The 24,646-nt window shown below is 45.7% G+C and overlaps 1 protein-coding gene across 1 annotated transcript in view; it reads left to right on the top strand.

Moving 5' to 3' along the window:
* Nucleotides 1-24,646, top strand: part of LOC126324320 (glutamate receptor ionotropic, kainate 2-like) — a 187,764-nt gene that overhangs the window by 67,070 nt on the left and 96,048 nt on the right. The window contains exons 4-6 of the mRNA XM_049994949.1: nt 293-480; nt 10,342-10,499; nt 24,072-24,213. Of these exons, the coding sequence (XP_049850906.1) occupies nt 293-480; nt 10,342-10,499; nt 24,072-24,213 (488 nt within the window). The remainder of the gene's footprint in view (nt 1-292; nt 481-10,341; nt 10,500-24,071; nt 24,214-24,646) is intronic.

Genomic DNA, 24,646 nt, shown 5'->3' with positions numbered 1-24,646 from the left:
GCGGTAGGTTCACCAGGGAGACCTCTACTAGCAACCTACAGCCGTTGCCAAGGCAAGCTTTTCATTTCCACGTGTAACTTAACATTTAACCAAAGTTTCTATTTCCTTTCACGCATTGTTCACTTTTTTGAAATCGAATACCTCTTTTGGAAGCGTAACGTAATTTTCTTTTCTGAAACTGAGGAACGTGCTCGACGAATTGTAGTACGCTTTTTTTTCTCAGTCCCTATATTGTAAGTGTAGTATGTTTGTCGTTGGACTGGTTTAGCCTAGTACGCTGCTGCTGTTCCAGTTTGCAATCTGACGTCCGAGGGCGTGGCTGGCATCGTCGGCCCGCGGCAGAGCGCCTCCACGGACATCGTGCGCTCCGTGTGCGACCGGCTGGAGATCCCGCAGATCGTCACGAACTGGGAGCCGCGGCCGCCGCTGACGCGCTCCTACCAGTTCAACCTGCACCCCGACGCCAAGTTCATCGCCCAGGTGAGCGCCGCAGCTCCGGCCCTTCTGCGCCGCTCGCTACAGTCCGCGACTGTGCGCTAACGTTAAACACCTATCGCCACTACAGATGACTAATAACTGGATGTGGTCACTGTGACAAATGACCACTTATATTGTGCTTTCCTGCTGAGTTATCGAACGTACGCTACTGGCCATTAAAATTGCTACACCACGAAGATGACGTGCTACTGACGCGAAAATTAACCTCCAGGAAGTAGATGCTGTGATATGTAAATGATTAGCTTTTCAGAGCATTCACACAAGGTTGGCGCCGATGGCGACACCTACAACGTGCAGACATGAGGAAAGTTTCCAACCGATTTCTCATACACAAACAGCAGTTGACCGGCGTTAACTGGTGAAACGTGGTTGTGATGCCTCGTCTAAGGAGGAGAAATACGTACCATCACGTGTCCGACTTTGATAAAGGTAAGATTGTAGCCTATCGCGATTGCGGTTTATCGTATCGCGACATTGCTGCTCGCGCTGGTCGACATCCAATGACTGTTAGCAGAATATGGAATCGGTGGGTTCAGGGGGGTAATGCGGAACGCGTTGCTGCATCCCAAAGGCCTCGTATCACTGGCAGTCGAGATGACAGGCATCTTATCCCCACGGCTATAACGGATCGTGCAGCCACGTCTCGATCCCTGAGTCAACAGATGGGGACGTTTGCAAGACAACAACCATCTGCACGAACAGTTCGACGACGTCTGCAGCAGCATGGGACTATCAGCTCGGAGACCATGGCTGCGGTTACTCTTGACGCTGTATCACAGACAGGAGCGCCTGCGATAGTTACTCAACGACGAACCTGGGTGCACGAATGGCAAAACGTCATTTTTTCGGATGAATCCAGGTTCTGTTTACAGCATCATGATGGTCGCATCCATGTTTGACGACATCGCGGTGAACGCACATTGGAAGCGTGTATTCGTCATCGCTACACTGGCGTATCACCCGGCGTGATGGTATGGGGTGCCATTGGTTACACGTCTTGGTCACCTCTTGTTCGACTTGACGGCACTTTGAACAGTGGACGTTACATTTCAGATGTGTTACGACTCGTGGCTCTACCCTTCATGCGATCCCTGCGAAACCCCACATTTCAGCAGGGTTATGCTCCACCACATGTTGCAGGTCCTTTACCGGCCTTTCTGGATACAGAAAATGTTCGACTGCTGCCCTGACCAGCACATTCTCCAGATCTCTCACCAATTGAAAACGTCTGGTCAATGGTGACCGAGCAACTGTCTCGTCACAATACGCCAGTCACTACTCTTGATGAATTGTGGTATCGTGTTGAAGCTGCTTGGGCATCTGTACATGTACACGCCATCCAAGCTCTGTTTGACTCAATGCCGAGGCGTATCAAGGCCGTTATTACGGCCAGAGGTAGTTGTTCTGGGTACTGATTTCGCAGGATCTATGCACCCAAATTGCGTGAAAATTAATCACATGTCAGTTCTAGTATAAAATATTTTTCCAATAAATACCCATTTATCATCTGCATTTCTTCTTGGTGTCGCAATATTAATGGCCAATAGTGTATACTTGCCGATTATAGCTTTGAATTTTCAAACGCGCTGAAACAGAATTTCTGTTTGTAATTTGAAATGAAATGATCGTATGTCATTATTGGCCCGAATATTGCGTCTGGTGCTTTTCCTACGTTTGTTGCAAGTCTTTCTATTTGACGCCACTTTGGTGGCATGTTCGACGATGGTGGTAAGATGAAATGATAAGGGCAACGCAAACAGCGAGTACCCGGTGCAGCAATTTTAATGACCAGTAACGTAGTTACACCCTGTATGCATACTAGGTTAAGATTTTATGATTGAATGTTCATCAGAGCCCCTGAACGCTATTGTGGGGCAACAGCTTATTTTCTCGAAATATATATGTCACTGTGCAAAATGTTAGGCCATATCGAAAATTGAGCAAGTTTGTTTGTCAGATGCAAGCACACTGTTAGTTGTACAATGTATATCCAACTTTCGCAGCAATGCAGGCTGCTATTCTCCCATGGAGACGATCGTAGAGATGCTGGATGTAGTCCTGTGGAACGGCTTGCCATGCCATTTCCACCTGGCGCCTCAGTTGGACCAGCTTTCGTGCTGGACGTGCAGACCGCGTGAGACGACGCTTCATCCAGTCCCAAACATACTCAATGGTGGGCAGATTCGGAGATCTTGCTGGCCAGGGTAGTTGACTTACACCTTCTAGAGCACGTTGGGTGGCACGGGATACATGCGGACGAGCATTGTCCTGTTGGAACAGCAAGTTCCCTTGCCGGTCTAGGAATGGTAGAACGATGGGTTCGATGACGGTTTGGATGTACCGTGCACTATTCAGTGTCCCCTCGACGATCACCAGAGGTATACGGCCAGTGTAGGAGATCGCCCCCCACACCATGATGCCGGGTGTTGGCCCTGTGTGCCTCGGTCGTATGCAGTCCTGGTTGTGGCGCTAACCTGCACGGCGCCAAACACGCATACGACCATCATTGGCACCAAGGCAGAAGCGACTCTCATCGCTGAAGACGACACGTCTCCATTCGTCCCTGCATTCACGCCTGTCGCGACACCACTGGAGGTGGGCTGCACGATGTTGGGGCGTGAGCGGAAGACGGTCTAACGGTGTGCGGGACCGTAGCCCAGCTTCATGGAGACGGTTGCGAATGGTCCTCGCCGATACCCCAGGAGCAACAGTCTCCCTAATTTGCTGGGAAGTGGCAGTGCGGCCCCCTACGGCACTGCGTAGGATCCTACGGTCTTGGCGTGCATCCGTGCGTCGCTGCGGTCCGGTCCCAGGTCGACGGGCACGTGCACCTTCCGCCGACCACTGGCGACAACATCGATGTACTGTGGAGACCTCACGCCCCACGTGTTGAGCAATTCGGCGGTACGTCCACCCGGCCTCCCGCATGCCCACTATACGCCCTCGCTCAAAGTCTGTCAACTGCACATACCGTTGACGTCCACGCTTTCGCGGCATGCTACCAGTGTTAAAGACTGTGATGGAGCTCCGTATGCCACGGCAAACTGGCTGACACTGACGGCGGCGGTGCACAAATGCTGCGCAGCTAGCGCCATTCGACGGCCAACACCGCGGTTCCTGGCGTGTCCGCTGTGCCATGCGTGTGATCATTGCTTGTACAGCCCTCTCGCAGTGTCCGGAGCAAGTATGGTGGGTCTGACACACCGGTGTCAATGTGTTCTTTTTTCCATTTCCAGGAGTGTATTTGTCCAATGAATACCCGTTTATCATCTGCATTTCTTCTTGGTGTAGCAGTTTTAATGTGCCAGTAGTGTAATAGTCTCTTAGACTTGTAAGCTGTTGCGCTAAGTATGCCATTGGTAAAAGCAATCCATAGGGATTTTAAGATAACCACTTGCCGTAAAGGTGCTACCGATTCTTCCGTTAGTACAACACCAATATTCATCACCACCGACTTGTCCTTATTTATGCAGCGGACACTGGCCGTTCCATATTTGTGGATCAGTTCTGAAGCCACATGTATATAGTTTCCAGCCCACACCACGCATCAGTTCGTCTGCATATGCCTTGTATTTAAATGTATGCACTTGCAAAGTCAATCCTTTCTGGCGGTTTGGAAGGCCGCAGAGTAACGGGTCGAGCGCCAGTGCATATAATATGGCAGATAGGGGACACCCTTGTCTTACCAATATCGCTACGATAAGAGATTTCGTCGTACATCCATTGACGAGGACTTTGAAGGAGGCATTGCAGAGTAGACGAATCACGACATTGATGAATGGTCATGGGAACTTCGTGAGCATCAGGACTTCTGCAAGATAGATGTGACTCAATCGAAGGTTTGATCAGAATTAACGGAGCAGCTTCTAGATGTTATCGTCCCCGCTGAGTGACATTTGATCGAGTGAGATCATTTGGCGTAATACTCCTCAGAGGTACGCTGCTAATAATCTGATGAATATTTTACAGTCGCAATTAAGGAGCGTCTGTGGGGGAAGTCCCGCATCCATGAGTCGCTTGAGGGGTTGTATATTGGGGTGATCAAGTCCTCCAAAAAGCTAACAGTAGGGGTAAGTCAGGAGGAATTAATTTGCGGCAGATAGCAGTCCTTCGGAGTGCCAGCGAAAGGTTCTGTAGAATTCAAAGGGAGGCTATTTGGTCTCGGTGATTTATTCACCGTTTCCCTACCAATGCCATCCAATACTTCCTCCTCTGTAACTTCTCCATCAATTATGCTTCTGCCTCTGGTTCAATGGTGCAAAGAATTGTATGAGTAACTTCGGTAATGGGTGCCATATCAGCATCCACTCCAGTGTAAAGGTGACCGTAATGTTCTACAAACTCCTTTTCTATTTCTTGTTGCGATGTTTGGTGTCGGTACACGGCATGTTCCAGGACTTCTCGTCGTCTTTTGCTTTCGTTGATGATGTGATACATCGCATCGATGGGCGTTCTTCTACAACCCGGTCTAGTGTTCGTGTCCTGACCAATACACTTTCGATGCCGGTCCGGAGAATGCACTTGGTCGACGCATTCCCATAGCACCACGAAATAGCGCATTAGTCCTAAGCGAAGTAACGATGGCACAGTTACAACAAAAGCTGCTCAAAAATCCCTCATCCTGTATGCTACCGCAATACGTTACACGCAATTTCAAAGAAAAATATTTATGTGTCGGTGTGAGAAACGTAGCACTCGTAGTGCCGGAAGGGGCGACGGTACATAAGCGCATGCACAGTGAAAAACAACCACCTGTGTCCTATGTTTGAGTTGATCGAAGTGTGGCTAACCACCATTTCACCATCCAAGACTGGTTTCTGGTTATCACGGAGAGAGTACGACAAAACATGTTTTCATCCATTTGATTTGCATACAAACATGCATTCGAAGGGAAATGGCGTAATTTTAGCGTGATTTCTGGCTCGCATTTGAAGAGCAATGGAATAATTTTAATGTGGTTTTGACATTGTGCTCCAGTCCGCCCCCGGTAGCTGAGAGGTGCCGTCACGGTAGCTCAGCGTGTTCGGTCAGAGGGTTAGCTGCCCTCTGTAATAAAAAAACTGAGATAATCGATCAACAACGAACTTAAACGGGTGTCTTACGACGTCCGTTCCGAGTAGATGAAACTAACAAAAAGCGAACAAAATTAGATTTAAAAAAAAGGTCAGCGCGACGGATTGTCAATCCTAAGAGCCCGGGTTCGATTCCCGGCTGGGTCGGAGATTTTCCCCGCTCAGGGACTGGGTGTTGCGTTGTCCTAATCATCATTATTTCATCCCCAAAAATGGTTCAGATGGCTCTGAGCACTATGGGACTTAACATCTGTGGTCATCAGCCCCATAGAGCTTAGAACTAATTAAACCTAACTAACCTAAGGACATCACACACATCCATGCCCGAGGCAGTATTCGAACCTGCGACCGTATTAGTCGCGCGGTTCCGGACTATGCGCCTGAACCGCTAGACCACTGCGGCCGGCATTTCATCCACATCGACGCGCAAGTCGCCAACGTGGCGTCAAATCGAAAGACTTGCACCAGGGAAGTGTTCTACCCGACGGGAGGCCACGTTTCACGATTTTTAAAATTTTTTTTATTGTGTTTCCAAGATAGCAAGATTCCTACTTTGTGTACTTCGTGGTCCCAAATTTTGATGTTAGGTTTATCGCTAATTTCATTTCTGTTACTCCTCATAACCGTCGTCTTTGTTCAGCTAACACTCAATCCATAGTATTTACTCATTAGACTCATCCTGCAACTATCCCTCACTTTCACTGGGGATAGGAGTGTCATCAGCGAGTATTATCGACGTATTCTTTCACCCTGAATTTTAATTTAACTTCTGAATCTTTCTATTGTTTCCATCATTGGTTCTTCGATGTACAGATTGAACAGTAGGGGCTAAAGACTACATCCCTGTCTTACACCACTTTTTAATGAGAGCAGATTGTGTGATAGTTCTCTCACATACCTGCCCTTCAGCATCTACGGCATGGTGTGGCTGATATAGGTCTGGAAGTCTGCTGGTGCAACTCCAACTCATAGATTATTTCAACCAATTTGAATAATCGTTTGGTTACCACTCACCTCAGTTATTTTAGAAATTCCAGAGGAGTATTACCTACTCCCTCCACCTTACCTGTTCGCTACTCTTACAGAGCTCCGTTAAACTCTGACACAAACACTTGATCCCCAGTCCTCCACACTGGTTTCGATTTCTTCTTCTATCACGTTATTTCATAGTTCCTCCATCTCGTAGAAGCCTTCAATGTTCTCTTTACACCAAACCTCTCTCTCCTCTGTATTTAACAGTAAAATCCCTATGGTAAGCTCGATGTTGAAGGCTATGTTTTTAACTTCATCAAAAATTACTTTGACTTTTGTATATGCTGGATCAGTTCTTCTGACGACCATTTCCTTTCCGATTCTTTCGCATTTTTCCTGCAATCATTTAGCCTTAGTTTCCCAGCGCTTCCTATTCATTTCGTTTATAAGTGTTCTATAATGCTATATTTCTTGCTTTTACTTAAAATTTTTGTAGTTCCATCTTTTGTCAATAGTTTGAAGTATCTGTTACCATGGGTTTCTTCATAGTTACCTTCCTTGCACTTATATTACTCTACCCATCTTCTGTGGTTGCCATTTTTAGAGATTTCCATAGGTCTTCAGTTGAATTGGCTATTGTAGTATTTAGTATAGCAGTATTTACAGCCCTAGAGAACTTTAAACACACATCATCATTCCTCAGTACTTCAGTATCCAACTTATTCCCTCACTGATTATTCATGATCATTCCCGTAAACTTCAATCTAATCCTCATCATTACTAAACCGTGATCTTGGTCTGTATCTGCTCCTGGGTATCCACTGAAATCCAATACCTGATTTCAGAACCATTATCTGACCATGATGTAATCCAGCTGGGATCTTCTCATGTCTCTAATCCTTTTCCAAATATACCTCCTCCTGCTGTCATTTTTGAACTGTGTATTAACAGTTACTCAAAAATGGCTCTGAGCACTATGGGACTCAACTGCTGTGGTCATAAGTCCCCTAGAACTTAGAACTACTTAAACCTAACTAATCTAAGGACATCACACACATCCATGCCCGAGGCAGGATTCGAACCTGCGACCGTAGCAGTCGCGCGGTTCCGGACTGAGCGCCTAGAACCGCTAGACCACCGCGGCCGGCTATTAACAGTTACTATCTGAAATTTAAGACAAAACTCAATTAGTCTTCATTCTTTCACATTCCTACTATGGAGCCAATATTCGCTTTTAAAACCAACTTCAGCTTCGTCCCTCGCTACAATGTTCTAACAACTCATGATTATTACATTTTCATCTCTCTTTATGCGCTGAATTTCACTTTCAGTATTCTCAAATACTTTTCCTATCTCTTAATCTTCTGATTATGACGTTGTAAGGTGTCAGACAAGTAACACGCCTTCCATTGAATTTCTGAAACAATTCCAGTTAAATCGATATGTCATACGACATAGTTATGTGAAAAAGTACGAATTTTTTTGATATGAAAATTGAATAAACAAGCCAACATCTCGTGAATATAAACCACTAACACTCACACTAGGAACTGCGAGCAAGTAATTTACCAGACCCAAGCTAAGAGGCGCGGTTCTGAGGAAAGAAGAATATTACAACACCAATGCCTGTTCCCTGTTTGGCTGAAACCTTCACAGTGGGACATCCAGTGTACACAATGAGGCGCCATAGCCACTGTGCAGGCCGCTGGCCAAAGCCACCCTTGTTCTTGAATTTAACAAAGACCTTTCAGAAAGCCTTTTTGCAGGTACATGGCTGGAGATGACAGATAAACGTCTGGAGAAACCCAACTCAAAACACTGGTGACTCACTGCAACCACATGTCTTAAAACCCACATGCAAAAAGCTGTTTGTCTCAGTACTATGTAGCAGAAGTTAAACTCTGCCCTATGAAAGAAACGACGCCTTTGACAGGCCACAGAAACACTAGTGGGTGGAGTTGTAACAAGTACAAATTCTCTGATTGGCCAGAATGAAAAAGTGTGGCCACCGGCTTTGATATAGGCAAAATGCAGACAGAAAAATTCGCTCTTCTCTTGCAGCAAATCATCGAGTGTTTGAGCAAGGTGAGTCATGCCACACTGAGACGATTGCGAGAAAAATTATGTGGACACTTGTTCACAGGCTCATCTTAACTCTTAAGGAGTTAAACTACAGTCTCCTAGTGTGGAGAATTGCACCGAGCACTGACAGTTAACTCATGCGAGTGATTTGAGGGCAACGACGTATGTACTGTTCTTGTTTTACTAGTCAGAGATGCTGTGGCGGTTATCTTTAATCAAATGACTAATTTTCGCGATGTCAAGGAGGAGAACATTCGAAGGCCTTCAAAAGTCTCATCGACAACGAGATCATTAAAGATTCGGAATCTGAACCATGCAGAGCACATGCGGAACGCACTGAGAAGATAAACCGCAAGCCCAGCAACCACTACAAAGGACCCGTCCAGCCACTGCACTGTTCCTTGTCAGAAAAGGATTCGGCTGGCTGTAGGCCTCTTGATTTAATTCTGGACACCACTGCATGTCAACTGTTTCAGATGTCCCATTGATAGATCTGTATAAACGACTTAGAAGACAATCTGCGGAATCCTCGTAGACTGTTTATAGACGATACTGTCATTTGCCATCTACACAACTTGTTAAAAGCTCAAAACCAATCAGAAAATGATTTATACAAGATATCTGTATGATGAGAAAAGCGGCAGTTGACTCTAATGAAGGATAAATGAGAGGTCATTCAAATGAGAACAAAACGGAATCCATTACATTTCGGCTACACAGGAATCTAAAGACAATCGGTTCAACTAAATGCCTAGGAATTGCAATTATGGGTAAGTAAAATTGAAACGATCGCTTAGATAATGGGAAGGCAAAGCAAAGACTGCTTTTTACTGTCGGAACATTTAGAAGTTGTTACAGGTCTACTAAAGGGACTGTCAATGCTACGCTTTTCCGTCCTCTACTAAAGCATTGCTAAACGGTGTGGGATCCTTCCAAGGTAGGACAGACAGACGACATCGAAGAGAAGGCAGGTGGTTTTGTATTATCACGAAGTGTGGTGGATATGATAAGCGAGTTGGGGCAACAATCATTGAAACATAGGCCTTTTTTATTACAGCGAGACCTTTTCAAGAAATTCCATTCACCAATTTCCTCCTTTGAATGGGAAAATATTTCATTGACGTCAACCTACACAGGAGGAATGATCATCATAAAAAATTAGAGAGATCAGAGCTCGCACCTAATATGAAAAACGTATGTTTTTGGGAGTGTCCGGATACTTTTGGCCACATAGTGTAATTCCCTGGTTGGAGATGAGGACGATAGGGTGGGTGTTTGAGTTGGCGTAACTTCTGCGTTAAGCCATTTACGATAACTTGGTGCACCATTCCACACCGGTGGTTTTCGTCAGACTTGTAGCCCCATGCTCATTCTTCATTGCCCGATTGATATATGCCGGTGTTTGTCCTTTGGCAGCCAGGAAAAGAATAACAGCACGTTGGCCCTGTTTGGACGCATTTGATGAGAACGGCGCCCAAGTTCACGTTTCCGCATTTACTGCACGCACGTCGGAAAGATACGAATGTGACACTAATACCTTAGTGATATGTTGGTGCTGATACACCCGTATCGGAGTAACGCCACGTTGCTTGTACGCTGTAATAACGCCTTCAAAAGGAAACTTTTTGATCACTCTTTGTAGATGTGCTGTCATTTCTTTATTTTGCTTGTCCTGGAGACTACGTAGTGTAGACAGACAGCAGTTGTGTTGCCGCAGGCGCTGGTGGACGTGCTGCGCGAGCTGAAGTGGCGCTCCTACACGGTGCTGTACCAGGGCGACGAGTCGCTGGTGCGCCTGCGCAGTGTGCTGCAGGAGAGGGAGCCCCGGGACCCGCCCGTCGCCGTCCGGCAGCTGAGCCCAGACGGCGACCACAGGTATGTCAATAACGGCCCCGCTGGCAAGCTATCAGAAAGCAAGCAAGGAAGGAAGATTGTAATTTAGTGGTCATTAGAAACTGGGCACAAGCTGCATTGGGGTAAGGAAGAGGAAGAAAGCAGCCGAGCCCTTTCGAGGGATTTAAGGATATAACGAGAAACCTCAGTCTGGATGGCAGGGTGGACATTCGCTCCACTCTTCTCCCGAATAGGACTCCAGTGTCTAAACACTGCGCCATCGTGCTCGGTCAAGCTTTCAGTTGTTCTTGCACAAATTTACTCAGTGGTGTGGCTTGTGGGTGGTTAGTTGGTTTGTGAGGGTTGAAGAGACCATACTACAAAGACCATCAGTCCCTTTTTCCACGATCATGAAACACCCACCAGGAACAAAAACAAGCAACGGAGATGACAAGGGATGACACAGAACATGAAAGACGTAGACAAAGACCAGAAAAGAGGAATTAAAAACACACAGTGTGTTACTGTGGAAACAAAAAAAGGAAAAGCCAACCATCAAGAGAAGCACTAAAAAGCCCAATATAAAACCGTAGGCCAAAGGTCAGACTCAAGACAAAAGAAAGAGCTAAACCCTCGGATCGAGCGATAAAAGTCCACTGCACGAATAAAACTCAAAACTAAGCCTGCCACGGCAGCAAATAACCGTGCGTCAGCCAGGTGTGGCCGAAGAGGACAATTGAGTCCTTGCGAGAGGCCCGCAAGGAGGAGCGCCACACACCGGTAGTCTCCTTGACGGCCCGAAGTTTGTTGGGTGAAGGCAGGGTGTGCCATTCATCACCCCAGGTACCAAGGACCTTCTGCAGCAAAAGTGAACGGAGATCACACTCCGAAAGGCCGATCTCCAAAGCTGGTGCACCGACAACCAGTTTGGCCAGCGTGTCAACACGTTCATTACCCGGGATGCCGAATGACCTGGGGTCCACATAAAAACCACGGAGCGGCAGCAACGGGCAAGTGTATGGATGAACTCCTGGATACCCATCATCAGACGAGAGCGAGGAAAACACTGGTCGATAGCTCGTAAACCGCTCAGGGAGTCACTACAGATAACGAAGTCACCTGAGCAGGAGCGGATATACTCAAGGACGCGAGAGATGGCGACCAGCTCGGCAGTGAAAATACTGCAGCCAGCTGGCAATGAGCTTGTGGTACCTAATGATTCGTTGAAAAATAATTCGATGTTGTTGTGACAGACACGTAAAGTTTCTGGTACTGTAGAAATGGCATTTGGAATAAATCAACCACTCATTACGTCCAGTCGACTAGGGTATCATGTATATTTGAGCAGATAACCAATGTCTGCAAAAGAAATCGTGTTATAATAACTCATCATACAAAACTGACACACATTTCTTATAACACTGTTCGACATCTGTTCTGTTACTGGACAAAATCAAAATATGGATGGCCGGACAGAGATCTGAACCGTTGTTCTCTCGAAGACTTGAGCAGTGTGCTAACCACTGTTCCACCTCGATTGGTTGCGCAAGAGTAAGAAATTAATAAGCAGCTCTCTGCAGTAATAAACAATAGCGATGATAGCTCAGCTGTGGATCGGTACAGACTACGTTAAAGAACGTCGCAAATTATCGGAATGCCCCCCCCCCCCCCCCCCAACCTCCCAGACATTTAGTAAAAACTGCTGTTATATCATCGTTGTTCAGCATCGTCTCTATCATCTTCTGCATTTCCTCACTGCCAGCATGGTGGCCCCACACCCTCAGCGTTGTGATGTATCCTCTACCGCACTGTACGGCAACGTGTGTCTTTCGCAGACGGTACCACGACAGCAATCAGCTAGAACCCATCGCAGGCAAGCCAAGTACGCTCACAATTAATTTTGCAAGTTAACAATATGGTCATCCACTTTCAAGTGAATTTACGTATGTAGCAGAAACCAAACGAATTACGTTCATTTGGTTTCACCTCATCTTTTAGCATCGCACTGTTGTCTGTTAACATACGTGGCAACAAGATATCTATCCATACTTTTAATGGTTTACCATAAAAAGATAGTCTCTGCATTATTATTCTTGGTAGGTACAATTTCATATTCAGCCAATGAAAATAAACACTCACATCAGAGCACAGCCATTTGCGTTGTCTCGATTGTTTCCCACCTCCGACTCATCCCGTACTCTAGGGCGATGTAAGTGAGTACCCTGGCTGTATGACACCTCTGGGAAGCAATGGCCCCCTTTCCTCGAGCACAATGTGAATGGAAGTCCAACTGAACTTTGCGGTAGTGAGGCGTTTTTAAGCCACAATTAACACACGGTTGGTTAGAGGTCAAGTAGATACAACAAATAAAAAATTAACGCACAGCCAGTATTCAACCCCCATTTCCCTCAGAGGTCTGATTAAGAGATTTGTTGAATTGTTTACCCAGATAAAATGAGGCGAATATCTAAGGAAATCTGTAGTTAGGTCTTATGGGACCAAATTAGTTCGGTCATCGGACCTACGCCGACACACTGCTTAAACTAACTTAAACTAACTTACGCTATGGACAACACATACACCCATGCCCGAGGTAGGACTCGAACCTCCGACGGGGGGAGCCGCACGAACCGTGGCAAGGCACCTCGGACTACGCGGCTAACCCGCGCAGCAAATATATAACAAGGAGAGCCCACGGCGTTTGGAACGCGGATTTACTCCAAACTTCGTACACTGGTAGTACTCCATGAGGACAACAAAATGTGTAAGCAGTAGCGCGTACTTCTCAAGCGTTATTGAGAAAATTCGAAGATAATTTCGGCCGTCGAACATATACCTGCTCGTCGCCATTTTTACCATGAAGCGGCGGCAGCCGAGTGATTAGCGTTGAAGGCCCGTAATCGATGGATCGAGTCCCGTTCGTCAGTTTCTTTTTTTATTTTTAACACAGTCATTGTCTTTACTATTTATATTAAAATTGATATAATGAGAAAAAACGTGTAATTGGATGAACTTTTATTAAATTTACAATGTTATTTAGCTGTCTACAAATTTTCATTATCACAAATAATGTAATATTCATAGCTATCGACTAGCAAACGACCAAACGCATAAAGTAATAGCGAAAATGTATGCTTGTCCGTGATCTGAAAAATCCCTTTTACCTGGAAGGAGCCCGAAACTTCCTGTTACCTGCAAGTTTTGACCGGCACGCACTGCTTTCGAAAGATGTACAATTAATCGTCACTTTTGACATTACGAGTACAAGTTGCAGGATGGTATTTTTCGCCAAAACATGGAAAACATAAAGTTATGAATATTATATTATTTGTGATAATAAAAATTTGTAGACTTCAAATAACATTGTAAATTTAACAAAAGTTCATCCGATTACACGTATTTTTCCCATTATATCAATTGTAATATAAATTGTAAAGAAAATGACTCTGTTGAAAATATAAAAAAAACTGACGATCGGGACTCGATCCATCGATTACGGGCCTTGAACGCTAACCACTAGGCTGCCGCAGCTTCATGGTAAAAATGGTCACGCGCAGGTATATATTTGACGTCCGAAATTATCTTCGAATTTTCTCAATAATGGAGTACTACGAGTGCACGAAGTTTGCAATAAATCCTCGTTCGAAACGTCGTGGCCTCACCCTGTAAGATAGGCGGATGTGAATGAACGATCGAAGCAGGCTATGATAACGACTTGCCTTATATACATATTGTTATGAGGTTTGCTATTCGGCTTGACAAATCAGAACAACTTATGAAAATGAAATAGATGGGCAATATCCAGTCCCACGACAATACCGCCACGAAGAGCGCAAGGCAGAAACGTGTGCAGACCTGGCAAAGGCTCTTCCCAGAACTAAAAACAGCCACACTAAAGTGTAATTTGTCGCAGGTTTTTCCATCTTATGTCCAGTATCTTATTCTGAGCAAGGGTGGTCTACACACTAAACAGCAGCTCTTTCTACAATCGACCGTTTACCTAAACCTTCGAATCAGAGGGAACCACAATCGATTCTCGGAAAAAATTACTTAGCGCGCAACATTTTATTCCGCCGTGTCAGAGATTTCAGAGCACCTTAATGCACTTCGAAAAAAGAACATGCCTTAAGGCTGAAAAAAACTCTGATATTTTGTTGTGGCTAACCATGTACAAGGAAGGTAATATCGTGGTCGTAGCAACCCATCATCTCGTCAACAAGGCGTCTGCAGCACTCACACTCTTCGCGAGGCATACATTCGTTGCAGCTTTGTGCATAAGCATCCACGATCCTGCACGGATCGACTACAAGCAAACTGAAAAGGACGCACAAGCGATAATCTACGCAGTCCAGAAAATTTCACTTTACTTCTTACGGCGTCAGTTTCCCCATTGTTATTGACCATAATTTGTCATTGCTGGTCGTATTTTGAGCTGAGAGCCCACTGGCCCAAGAAGACGTCTCAGTATATGCAATGCTCGGCTTTGGTCCTAAGAAAACGCAATTAACAATTCGTTGTATCCAACCTCTGAACCTGCGAGTGCGGAAGCTCTTTCTCGCCTCCCCTTGGGCCCAGATCTGTATTTAACCCGAGACAGCCATCTGTTTCCAAAGTCGTGAAGAAATTTTATGACACCGCAGATTTTACGACCATGGCTACCTAGACTCAACAAATGATACGCTTCTAAGCAGATTCGTGAAGTATTTCATTTGCCTATGCCTCAGAATGCATCTAGCATGAAGTAGTTCCTCTGTGCAACAGGTAAAACTGGTTAATGCGTGGTGTTCTACTTCGCGGCAGTACGATGAAAGCTTGATCAAGCATCACTCATATTTGTCAGCGAACATAGACTACAAGGAACGCCTTGCCAGTGCTCAGAACGAGGGCAGAGTACTGGTAAGAATAGGGATTTAGTGACCATCAAAATGCAGGAGGGTTGGACATTGTGCAAAAATGGTGCATTAAATAGGATCTGAGAGTTAATCCTAAGAAGACTGTTGTGGTGCCATTTACGAAGAGACATATTCATCATGCAAGTTTGAATCTAAAGCTCTTAGATGAAACTCTACTTTTGAAGGGGACAGTGAAATATCTAGGGGTAACCTTGGTTGAGAAGCTAACTTGGACCCCTCATACTAAGAATATCTGCTCCAAGGCAAAAAGCACTTTAGTGAGTACTAGGAGGGCATGTGGCAAAAACTGGGGCCTAAGCCCCAGGGGTATGCACTGGATATACACCACAGTGGTTAGACCTAGGATTTCCTATGGGGCTGTAGTGTGGTGGAAGAAGGTAGAACAGCGGGTTGCTGCTAAAGAGCTTGCTAAGGTGCACAGCTTGGCCTGCTTAGCCATACCTGGCGGAATTAGTAGCACACCAACCGCTGGAATGGAAGCCATGCTGGATATGCCTCCACTTCACCTTTGGGTTAAGACGGAGGCAGCAGCTGGGGCATACAGACTTAAAACTGGCCAAAACTGGGTCTCATTTGGATATCCAGAATCTCACACTAACATAGTGAGTGAGGTAAATATAGGTATGGCTGGGGAAATGCCCGCTGACTATATAATAACTCCTAACTGCTTCGACAAGCCTTACAACATAATAATTGGAAGTAGGGAGCAGTGGGAGAAAACAATTTGACACCATACAGGGGACAGCGTTTGGTTCACCGATGGGTCGAATACAGATCAAGGCGTTGGGGCAGGGTTGTACGGGTTGCAGCCAAGACTGGAGAGCAGCATCTCTCAAGGGAAACTGGCCACTGTATTCCAAGACGAAATTACTGCAATCAGGGCATGTGTGGAGGAGAATATGAGTAGGTCCTACAATGATCGTAGCATCTACATCTATTCAGACAGCCAGGTAGCCCTGAAATCATTGGCAGCTCCTGCAACAAGACCTAAGATTGTTGCAGGGCTCTGGTGGAGCTAGGGGGAAGCAATAGGGTGTACCTAGTGTGAGTCCCTGGTCACTCAGGAATCTGTGGCAATGAACAAGGCGGTTGATTGGCTAGGACGGTGGCAACAACTCCATTTATTGGACCGGAACCTGTCTTGACAATCACCAAGGCTTTGAACAAATTAGAACTACCGAACTGGCTTAGGAAACAGCACGTAGGATATTGGACCGAAGCCCATAAACAAAAAGATGGTATGGTAATGATGCCCAAGCCATGTTTAAAAGAAGCTCTGTAATCCTGGGATTGAACAGGAAAGAGACCAAACTCATGACTGGACTGATGACCAGCCATGGGAACTTCAAAAACCACCTACACATAATGAGTATAATGGAAGAAGATCCTAAATGTAGGATCTGTGATGAGGGTGAAGAAACTGCATCACACCTAATCTTTGAATGCATGGCATTGGAGAGTAAAAGATGCAGAATCTTCGGGACAACTAGACCTGAAGAAATTGTGTCTAACAAAAAACTGGTAGAGGGACTCCTTGCACTATTTAAGGGCACTGGTTGGCTTTACTAGAGGATAGGGAGCGATATCGCACAATAAACTTAGTTTCGGTGCGGGCAGTGGCAGGTTAGACCTAAGCTGTTTTATCTCTCCTGTTAGAATCAAATCAACTGGTAAGAAGCACCGCCACAGTACGTCCCAAGGCGCCCCTCCAACTCACATTGGCGAGCCATGCGACCACACTTTGACATCATTGGGCTGGCTCTTCAACCAGTTTCCTTTACAGCAGTTGATGCACTATCAAAGGTGTTCGTATGAGTTCCACCACAACAATGACTCCCGATGAGTGGCGCGGATTGGCCGCGCGGTTAGAGGCGCCATGTCACTGATTGCGCGGCCACTCACGCCGGAAGTTCGAGTCCTCCTTCGGGCATGTGTGTGTGAGTGTGTGTGTGTGTGGCGTTCTTAGCATAAGTTAATTTAAGCAGTGTGTAAGTCTAGGGACCGATGACTTCAGCAGTTTGGTCCCTTAGGAGTTCTCACACATTTGAACATTTTTTTTGACTCCTGATGATGTTGACAAAAAATTTAACGATCTACAGGGTTTCATGATCTGCCGAGTCCAACAATGAGACGACGCTTACATCACCACTTGACAACGTCCCCACATTACTAGCGCCCAGATCTTAACTACCTAAAAACAGTGAAGTATGCAAGCATTCATGACCTAAAACTTACATAAATGTGACTTTAAAAATAAAATATGACTTAATAGAAGTTCATTTAAAGCATTCTTGTTTGTTTATTTAATTTTTTATTCACCACAAAGTAATACAAAATTCACTTCTCAAAATATTGTAAGTATAGTTCTTTCTTTCTGTAGGGTTTGTGGCTAATTTGCACCTATTTTTTGAATGTCTCAATGTTTTATTTTCTGAACACAAAGTACAGTGAAAAGATCATCTATCGAAACAGTAAAACAATGTTTTTATTTCTACATAGTACTTAAAGCGTTTCACTTTATTTAATACGGTATGTCAATCTTCAGTATCTGCAAAGTTGCACTGGATCACAAGGTGCATTTTCAGGTTTTCCATTGTCAGAGATCTACGGTTGAGGCTGAGGATAGTTTTGTACCTGGAAAAGTTCCTCTCCACTTCACAAGACGTCACTGGAGCGTATTTGAAGGCAGCTAGGTCACTGGAGTTCAGCTTTGTTTCAGTATCCTCAAATGTTGCGGCATTCCCTGAAAGACTGTCACTAATTTTTCACAGTGTAGAATATCCTGGATTCCGTTGAAGAACCCTTTGCAATTTGGTTTTCACTTTATCAGCCACATGACCACGAGCTCGATCCAAATCACTCTGCACATTTGCACAATACTCAGGGCCTCATATAGCTGAGTATTAACAGCTTCCAGTCGTTTGATGGCTTTTGATATCACTGAAAAATTGGCGTTGATGTATGCCAAGTTTCGAGACAATGTATCTGTAAAAACTTCTTTTACAATTTTGATAGCACTTGATTCATCGCTATCAAGCTCACAGAAGATTGTCTTTATTTGGGTGTAGTTGGTGCAGTAATACTCAGCTGCATTAAGCCAAGAACCCCATCGTGTAAGAACAGGTTTAGGTGGGAGGGGCGTTGAAGGTGCTTGTTCCTTGAATTTCTGCACCCGAAGAGGAGAATCCACATAGATTTTCTTGCCACAGGAAATTAATTTGTCCACATCAGAGTCATTTGACCGCACCTCTTTGGCAACTCTGTGCAACGCATGTGCAAGGCAAGTGCCGTACATCATACTGGGGTAGAGAATCTGAAGCCCTTTGGCTGCTTTAGCCATATATGAAGCACCATCTGTTACAAGCAGCAAAACGTTGTTTCTTTTCACACCATCTGGCCACAGTAGTTTCAGAGAGTTGTCAAACAAAATAGCATTCGTTGAATTGTTTACTCTATCGAGACCTTCACACGTTAGTAGGAACATACACTCCTGGAAATTGAAATAAGAACACCGTGAATTCATTGTTCCAGGAAGGGGAAACTTTATTGACACATTCCTGGGGTCAGATACATCACATGATCATACTGACAGAACCACAGGCACATAGACACAGGCAACAGAGCATGCACAATGTCGGCACTAGTACAGTGTATATCCACCTTTCGCAGCAATGCAGGCTGCTATTCTCCCATGGAGACGATCGTAGAGATGCTGGATGTAGTCCTGTGAAACGGCTTGCCATGCCATTTCCACCTGGCGCCTCAGTTGGACCAGCGTTCGTGCTGGACATGCAGACCGCGTGAGACGACGCTTCATCCAGTCCCAAACATGCTCAATGGGGGACAGATCCGGAGATCTTGCTGGCCAGGGTAGTTGACTTGCACCTTCTAGAGCACGTTGGGTGGCACGGGATACATGCGGATGTGCATTGTCCTGTTGGAACAGCAAGTTCCCTTGCCGGTCTAGGAATGGTAGAACGATGGGTTCGATGACGGTTTGGATGTACTGTGCACTATTCAGTGTCCCCTCGACGATCACCAGAGGTGTACGACCAGTGTAGGAGATCGCTCCGCACACCATGATGCCGGGTGTTGGCCCTGTGTGCCTCGGTCGTATGCAGTCCTGATTGTGGCGCTCACCTGCACGGCGCCAAACACGCATACGACCATCATTGGCACCAAGGCAGAAACGACTCTCATCGCTGAAGACGACACGTCTCCATTCGTCCCTCCATTCACGCCTGTCGCGACACCACTGGAGGCGGGCTGCACGATGTTGGGGCGTGAGCGGAAGACGGCCTAACGGTGTGCGGGACCGTAGCCCAGCTTCATGGAGACGGTTGCGAATGGTCCTCGCCGATACCCCAGGAGCAACAGTGTCCCTAATTTGCTGGGAAGTGGCGGTGCGGTCCCCTACGGCACTGCGTAGGATCCTACGGTCTTGGCGTGCATCCGTGCGTCGCTGCGGTCCGGCCCCAGTTCGACGGGCACGTGCACCTTCCGCCGACCACTGGCGACAACATCGATGTACTGTGGAGGCCTCACGCCCACGTGTTGAGCAATTCGGCGGTACGTCCACCCGGCCTCCCGCATGCCCACTATACGCCCTCGCTCAAAGTCCGTCAACTGCACATACGGTTCACGTCCACGCTGTCGCGGCATGCTACCAGTGTTAAAGACTGCGATGGAGCTCCGTATGCCACGGCAAGCTGGCTGACACTGACGGCGGCGGTGCACAAATGCTGCGCAGCTAGCGCCATTCGACGGCCAACACCGCGGTTCCTGGTGTGTCGGCTGTGCCGTGCGTGTGATCATTGCTTGTACAGCCCTCTCGCAGTGTCCGGAGCAAGTATGACGGGTCTGACACACCGGTGTCAATGTGTTCTTTTTTCCATTTCCAGGAGTGTATCTCCAGGGCCATCAACTTTTAGAACACCATCAACAACATTTGCAATATATCGCCCACTAATATCCATAGTTTCATCTGTCGAAAGCCAGATCTTTTGCTGAGCAATAGTAATTCGTATTTTGTTGAGCACATCATTGTAGCATACGAATAAATAGTTCTTTCTCAGTGTAGATTCATCTGGAACTGGATGTAATGTGTACTTCTCCAAGAACCGTCTGAAGTGTGGATTCTTCTGCTTTTCCAATGGGATGTTGCAGGTCACCATCATCTCACACAAATATTTGCAGAATTATTGCACAGTTGACGATTGACATATCCGTTCAAATAACAGCGTTTGCCTGCTGTTATTTTGAGCACTTAGTTTCACACAGCTGCTGTGTTTAGCGGTATTACAGTGTTGTTGCACATTAAAGCGCTTTTCTGTGTTAACTTTAACGTCACACAGTTTGCAAAATAATATTTTCCCATCAGTACTAAAAAACTTCTCTCCAAATTCTCGAACATATCCTCACAACTTCAAGCTGTCGGAGCACTTTGCTTTAGGCAAGTTGAACAAGGCAAAGACTGTATTCAAACTGGTTACTGGGAACACCTGTGCGAATGCGATGATAAGCCGCCTTTGTTGGCTCTGAGAGCGTATTGTCGGCTCTGCACAACAATGTTTTATCTTCGCGAAACGACTGTTGCGGTACACCGATTTTCTGCTACAGTCCCGAGAACTAAAGCTGTGTACTAATTTATCTGTTTATCTTTATAATAGCACGTTAAATATTGTCTCTTGAGCAACATATTCATTTTCTTATTCGTGTGTCCCATAAGATACGAGATAAACGGTGTATGCATTTCTGGCAAAAGTTGACGGAAATATGACCTATTATATTAAAAGTTAGCCGCAATATGCCCTATTACTGAAATCTGTTGAAATATGACTTTATACGCACAATCAAAATACATTTTTCGACACTAACATGCCTAGATTTGTGTATAAATTGTTCTAAAATTCATGCTATAGTTCAGAAAAAAATGACTTGTTATTCAAATCCGGCCCCTGCTTATTACACAGTATTTAATAATGATATCGGCAGGAAAATGCAGTCATTCAAGAAGCGTATAACGAAGGCGGTACCTTTGCACATCTTTTAAGCACGTGTTGGGTGGCGCTGGTGAGAAGTCACAGCCTAGCGGCCATTGCATCAGTCCTCTCTGGGGTGGTTGTCACCTTGGGGCGAGGGCCACCATTAACACATACGGCACAGTCCCTGACTATCTCGTTCTACTCGACCAGCAAGCCAGAGGGGCGTCGCATGGGTAGATTCCGTGATCAGCACTACGGAATAACAGAACGACAGCACGAGTTACTCCTCATATACGTTATTCACGGACAAAATAGACTGCTCTGATCCTGTCGTATTCGTTTGGCTTTCGCCTTTCTGGATGTTATTTAAGAACATGCTGCCCAGGCATTATATACACCTATCAAGGTGAACGTAGCCTTCGATATTCCTAATGCGGTAATAACCTCTCTACTCGCTACTCGTAGATTGTGGATTCCCACTTGTGGAACCTGCCTGTGCATACCCTTCGTTACCGGAGCTCCCGAACACGCACTTCTTCACATCAACTCTTTTCCGATGAATAACAGTCGAACTTTATATCCATTTATAATTTCTCATAAAAGGCAAGTAATTTGGATCGTATCTTTGTTTCCAGAATACAATGTTCTGTGGTAGTAAACAACACTGACAAGGAATAATTGATTAGTTTACTTACGTGTACGACCTTTAAAGCAAAATGTGTGAATACAAAGAGGTAAAGTCTTATTTTTAAAGGAAAACTGTTGTAATCAAAGTGAGGATGTTTTCTAATAACAGTGAATCTGTTCATCAACAATGAGCTTACTATACGTAGGGGAACAGTACAGCTAGTAGTGTGGAAGCCTTCTTGGCTGCTGCATTCTTCAATTTGTTGGTCTGAACATCGACGTGAGTTGCTACCTCGGAGACAATTTGCTTCCTTTTTCTGCGGTCTGTAGGGGGAGTGAGTGTACTGACCTTGTAGTCATTTCTCCACTGGGTGCTTGCAATGAAGCGTATACAGGGAGTCGGAAGTTTCGTAGACCTAGTAAACCTGATTTTCTCCATGGCCGTGAAGTTCATATCTACCTCCACAATATAGACTAACTCTTTTGGTGACAACAGGTTGACGATCTGAAAAAGGCAAACCACAGGGCAGCCAAACGCTCTCTCCAAGGTTCAGTGTAAACCGGCATGTTAATATACTAAGGTGACAAAAGTCATAGGATAGCAATGTACACACAAACAGATGGCGGCAGTATCACGTAATAAAGTATAAGAGGCCAGTGCATTGGGGGAACTGTAATTTGTACTCAGGCGATTCTTGTGAAAAGGTTTCCTACGTGACTATAGACGCACGACGGGAATTAACAGACTTCGAACACGGAATAACAGTTGGAGCTAGACTCATGGGACATTAAATTTCAGAAATTGTTAGGGAATTCAGTATTCTGAGATCCACAGTATCCCCAGAATGTGCCGAGAATAGCAATTTCACTCGTTACCTCTCGCCGGAGATAACGCAGTGTCCGACGACATTAATTTAACGACCGAGAGCAGCGGTGTTTGCGTGGTGTTGTCAGTGCTAACGGACAAGCAACACTGCAGAAATTAATCGCAGAAATCAATGTGAGACGTGCGACGAACGTATCCGATAGGATAGTGTGGCGAAATTTGGCGTTAATTGGCTATGGCAGCAGACGACAGACATGGGTGCCTGTGCTAACACAACGAAATTGTCTGCAGCGCCTCTCGTGGGATCATGACGACACCGATTGGCTCCTAGACGACTGGAAAACCGTGGCCTGGTCAGATGAGACCCGATTTCAGTTGGTAAGAGCTGATGGTGGTGTGCGAGTGTGGCACAGACCCCACGAAACGTCGGACCCAAGTTGTCAACAAGACACTGTACAAGCTGGTGGTGGCCCCATATTAGTGTGGGCTGTGTTTACATGGAACAGACTTGGTTCTCTTGTACAACGCAATGGATCATTGACTAGAAATGGTTATGTTCGACTACTTGAAGACCGTTTGCAGCCTTTCGTGGACTTTATATACCCAAATAACGATAGAATTTTTTTAACGACAATGAGCCATGCCACCGGGGCAAAGTTGTTCGCAGTTGGTTTGAAGAACATTGTAGACAGTTCTAGGGAACGATCTGACCACCCAGACCGGCCGGCCGGAGTGGCCGAGCGGTTCTAGGCCCTTCGATCTGGAACCGCGCGACCGCTACGGTCGCAGGTTCGAATCATGCCTCGGGCATGGATGTGTGTGATGTCCTTAGGTTAGTTAGGTTTAAGTAGTTCTAAGTTCTAGGGCACTGACGACCTCAGATGTTAAGTCTCATACTGCTCACATGCATTTGAACCATTTGAACCATCCAGACTGCTCGACATGACTCCCACAGAACATTTATGGGCCATAATCGAGAGTTCAGATCGTGCAGCAAATCCTGTTCCACCAACATTTTCGCAAATATGGATGGCTCAGTGTTTCTGCGGGGGACTTCCAACGACTTGTCGAGTGTATGGCACATCGAGTTGCTGCACTACTCCGGGAAAAAATGATGTCCGACACGATATTAGCAGGTATACCATGAATTCTGTCGCAGCATATACTCGTAGTAGTCCCTTAAAATCATAGCAATGCGAGGTGTAATAGTGATGCTTTAGGAGACGCAGGAGTAAGAGATGCAGTACTCTCTGACTTCACGCAGACCGCTGCTGAAGGAGATCAGGCAGTCTGGAGAGACGCGGCTGGTGCTGGACTGCGACACGGACACGGTGCCAGAGGTGATGCGCCAGGCCGAGGAGATCAAGCTCATCGGCGTCTACCAGTCCTACCTCATCACCTCGCTGGTGAGTCGCCGTTCCTCTTATCCTATGATGTCATCACTGAGAATTATCCTAATTTCTTCTTGTTCTGTGAAGCTGTCATTCCCATTTCCACATTCCCATGAGGTGCAGGATTTCAGCGGAAGTGGAGTTTTGCTGGAGGGACGTGCAAGCGTTGGCCCTGAACCAGCTGTAACTTAAATCTTATTAACGGTATGAACTGTACAACTAACAGTGTGCATGCATCTGACAAACAAACTTGCTCAATTTTCGATATGGCCTAACATTTTGCACAGTGACATATATATTTCGAGAAAATAAGCTGTTGCCCCACAATAGCGTTCAGGGGCTCTGATGAATATTCAATCAAAAAATCTTAACCTAGTATGCATACAGGGTGTAACTACGTTACCGGTCATTAAAATTGCTGCACTGGGTACTCGTTGTTTGTGTTGCC

This window comes from Schistocerca gregaria, chromosome 2 (genome assembly GCF_023897955.1).
Source record: "Schistocerca gregaria isolate iqSchGreg1 chromosome 2, iqSchGreg1.2, whole genome shotgun sequence".
Classification (NCBI taxonomy): Eukaryota; Metazoa; Arthropoda; class Insecta; order Orthoptera; family Acrididae; genus Schistocerca; species Schistocerca gregaria.
This window is presented reverse-complemented; position numbering and strand designations above follow the sequence as displayed.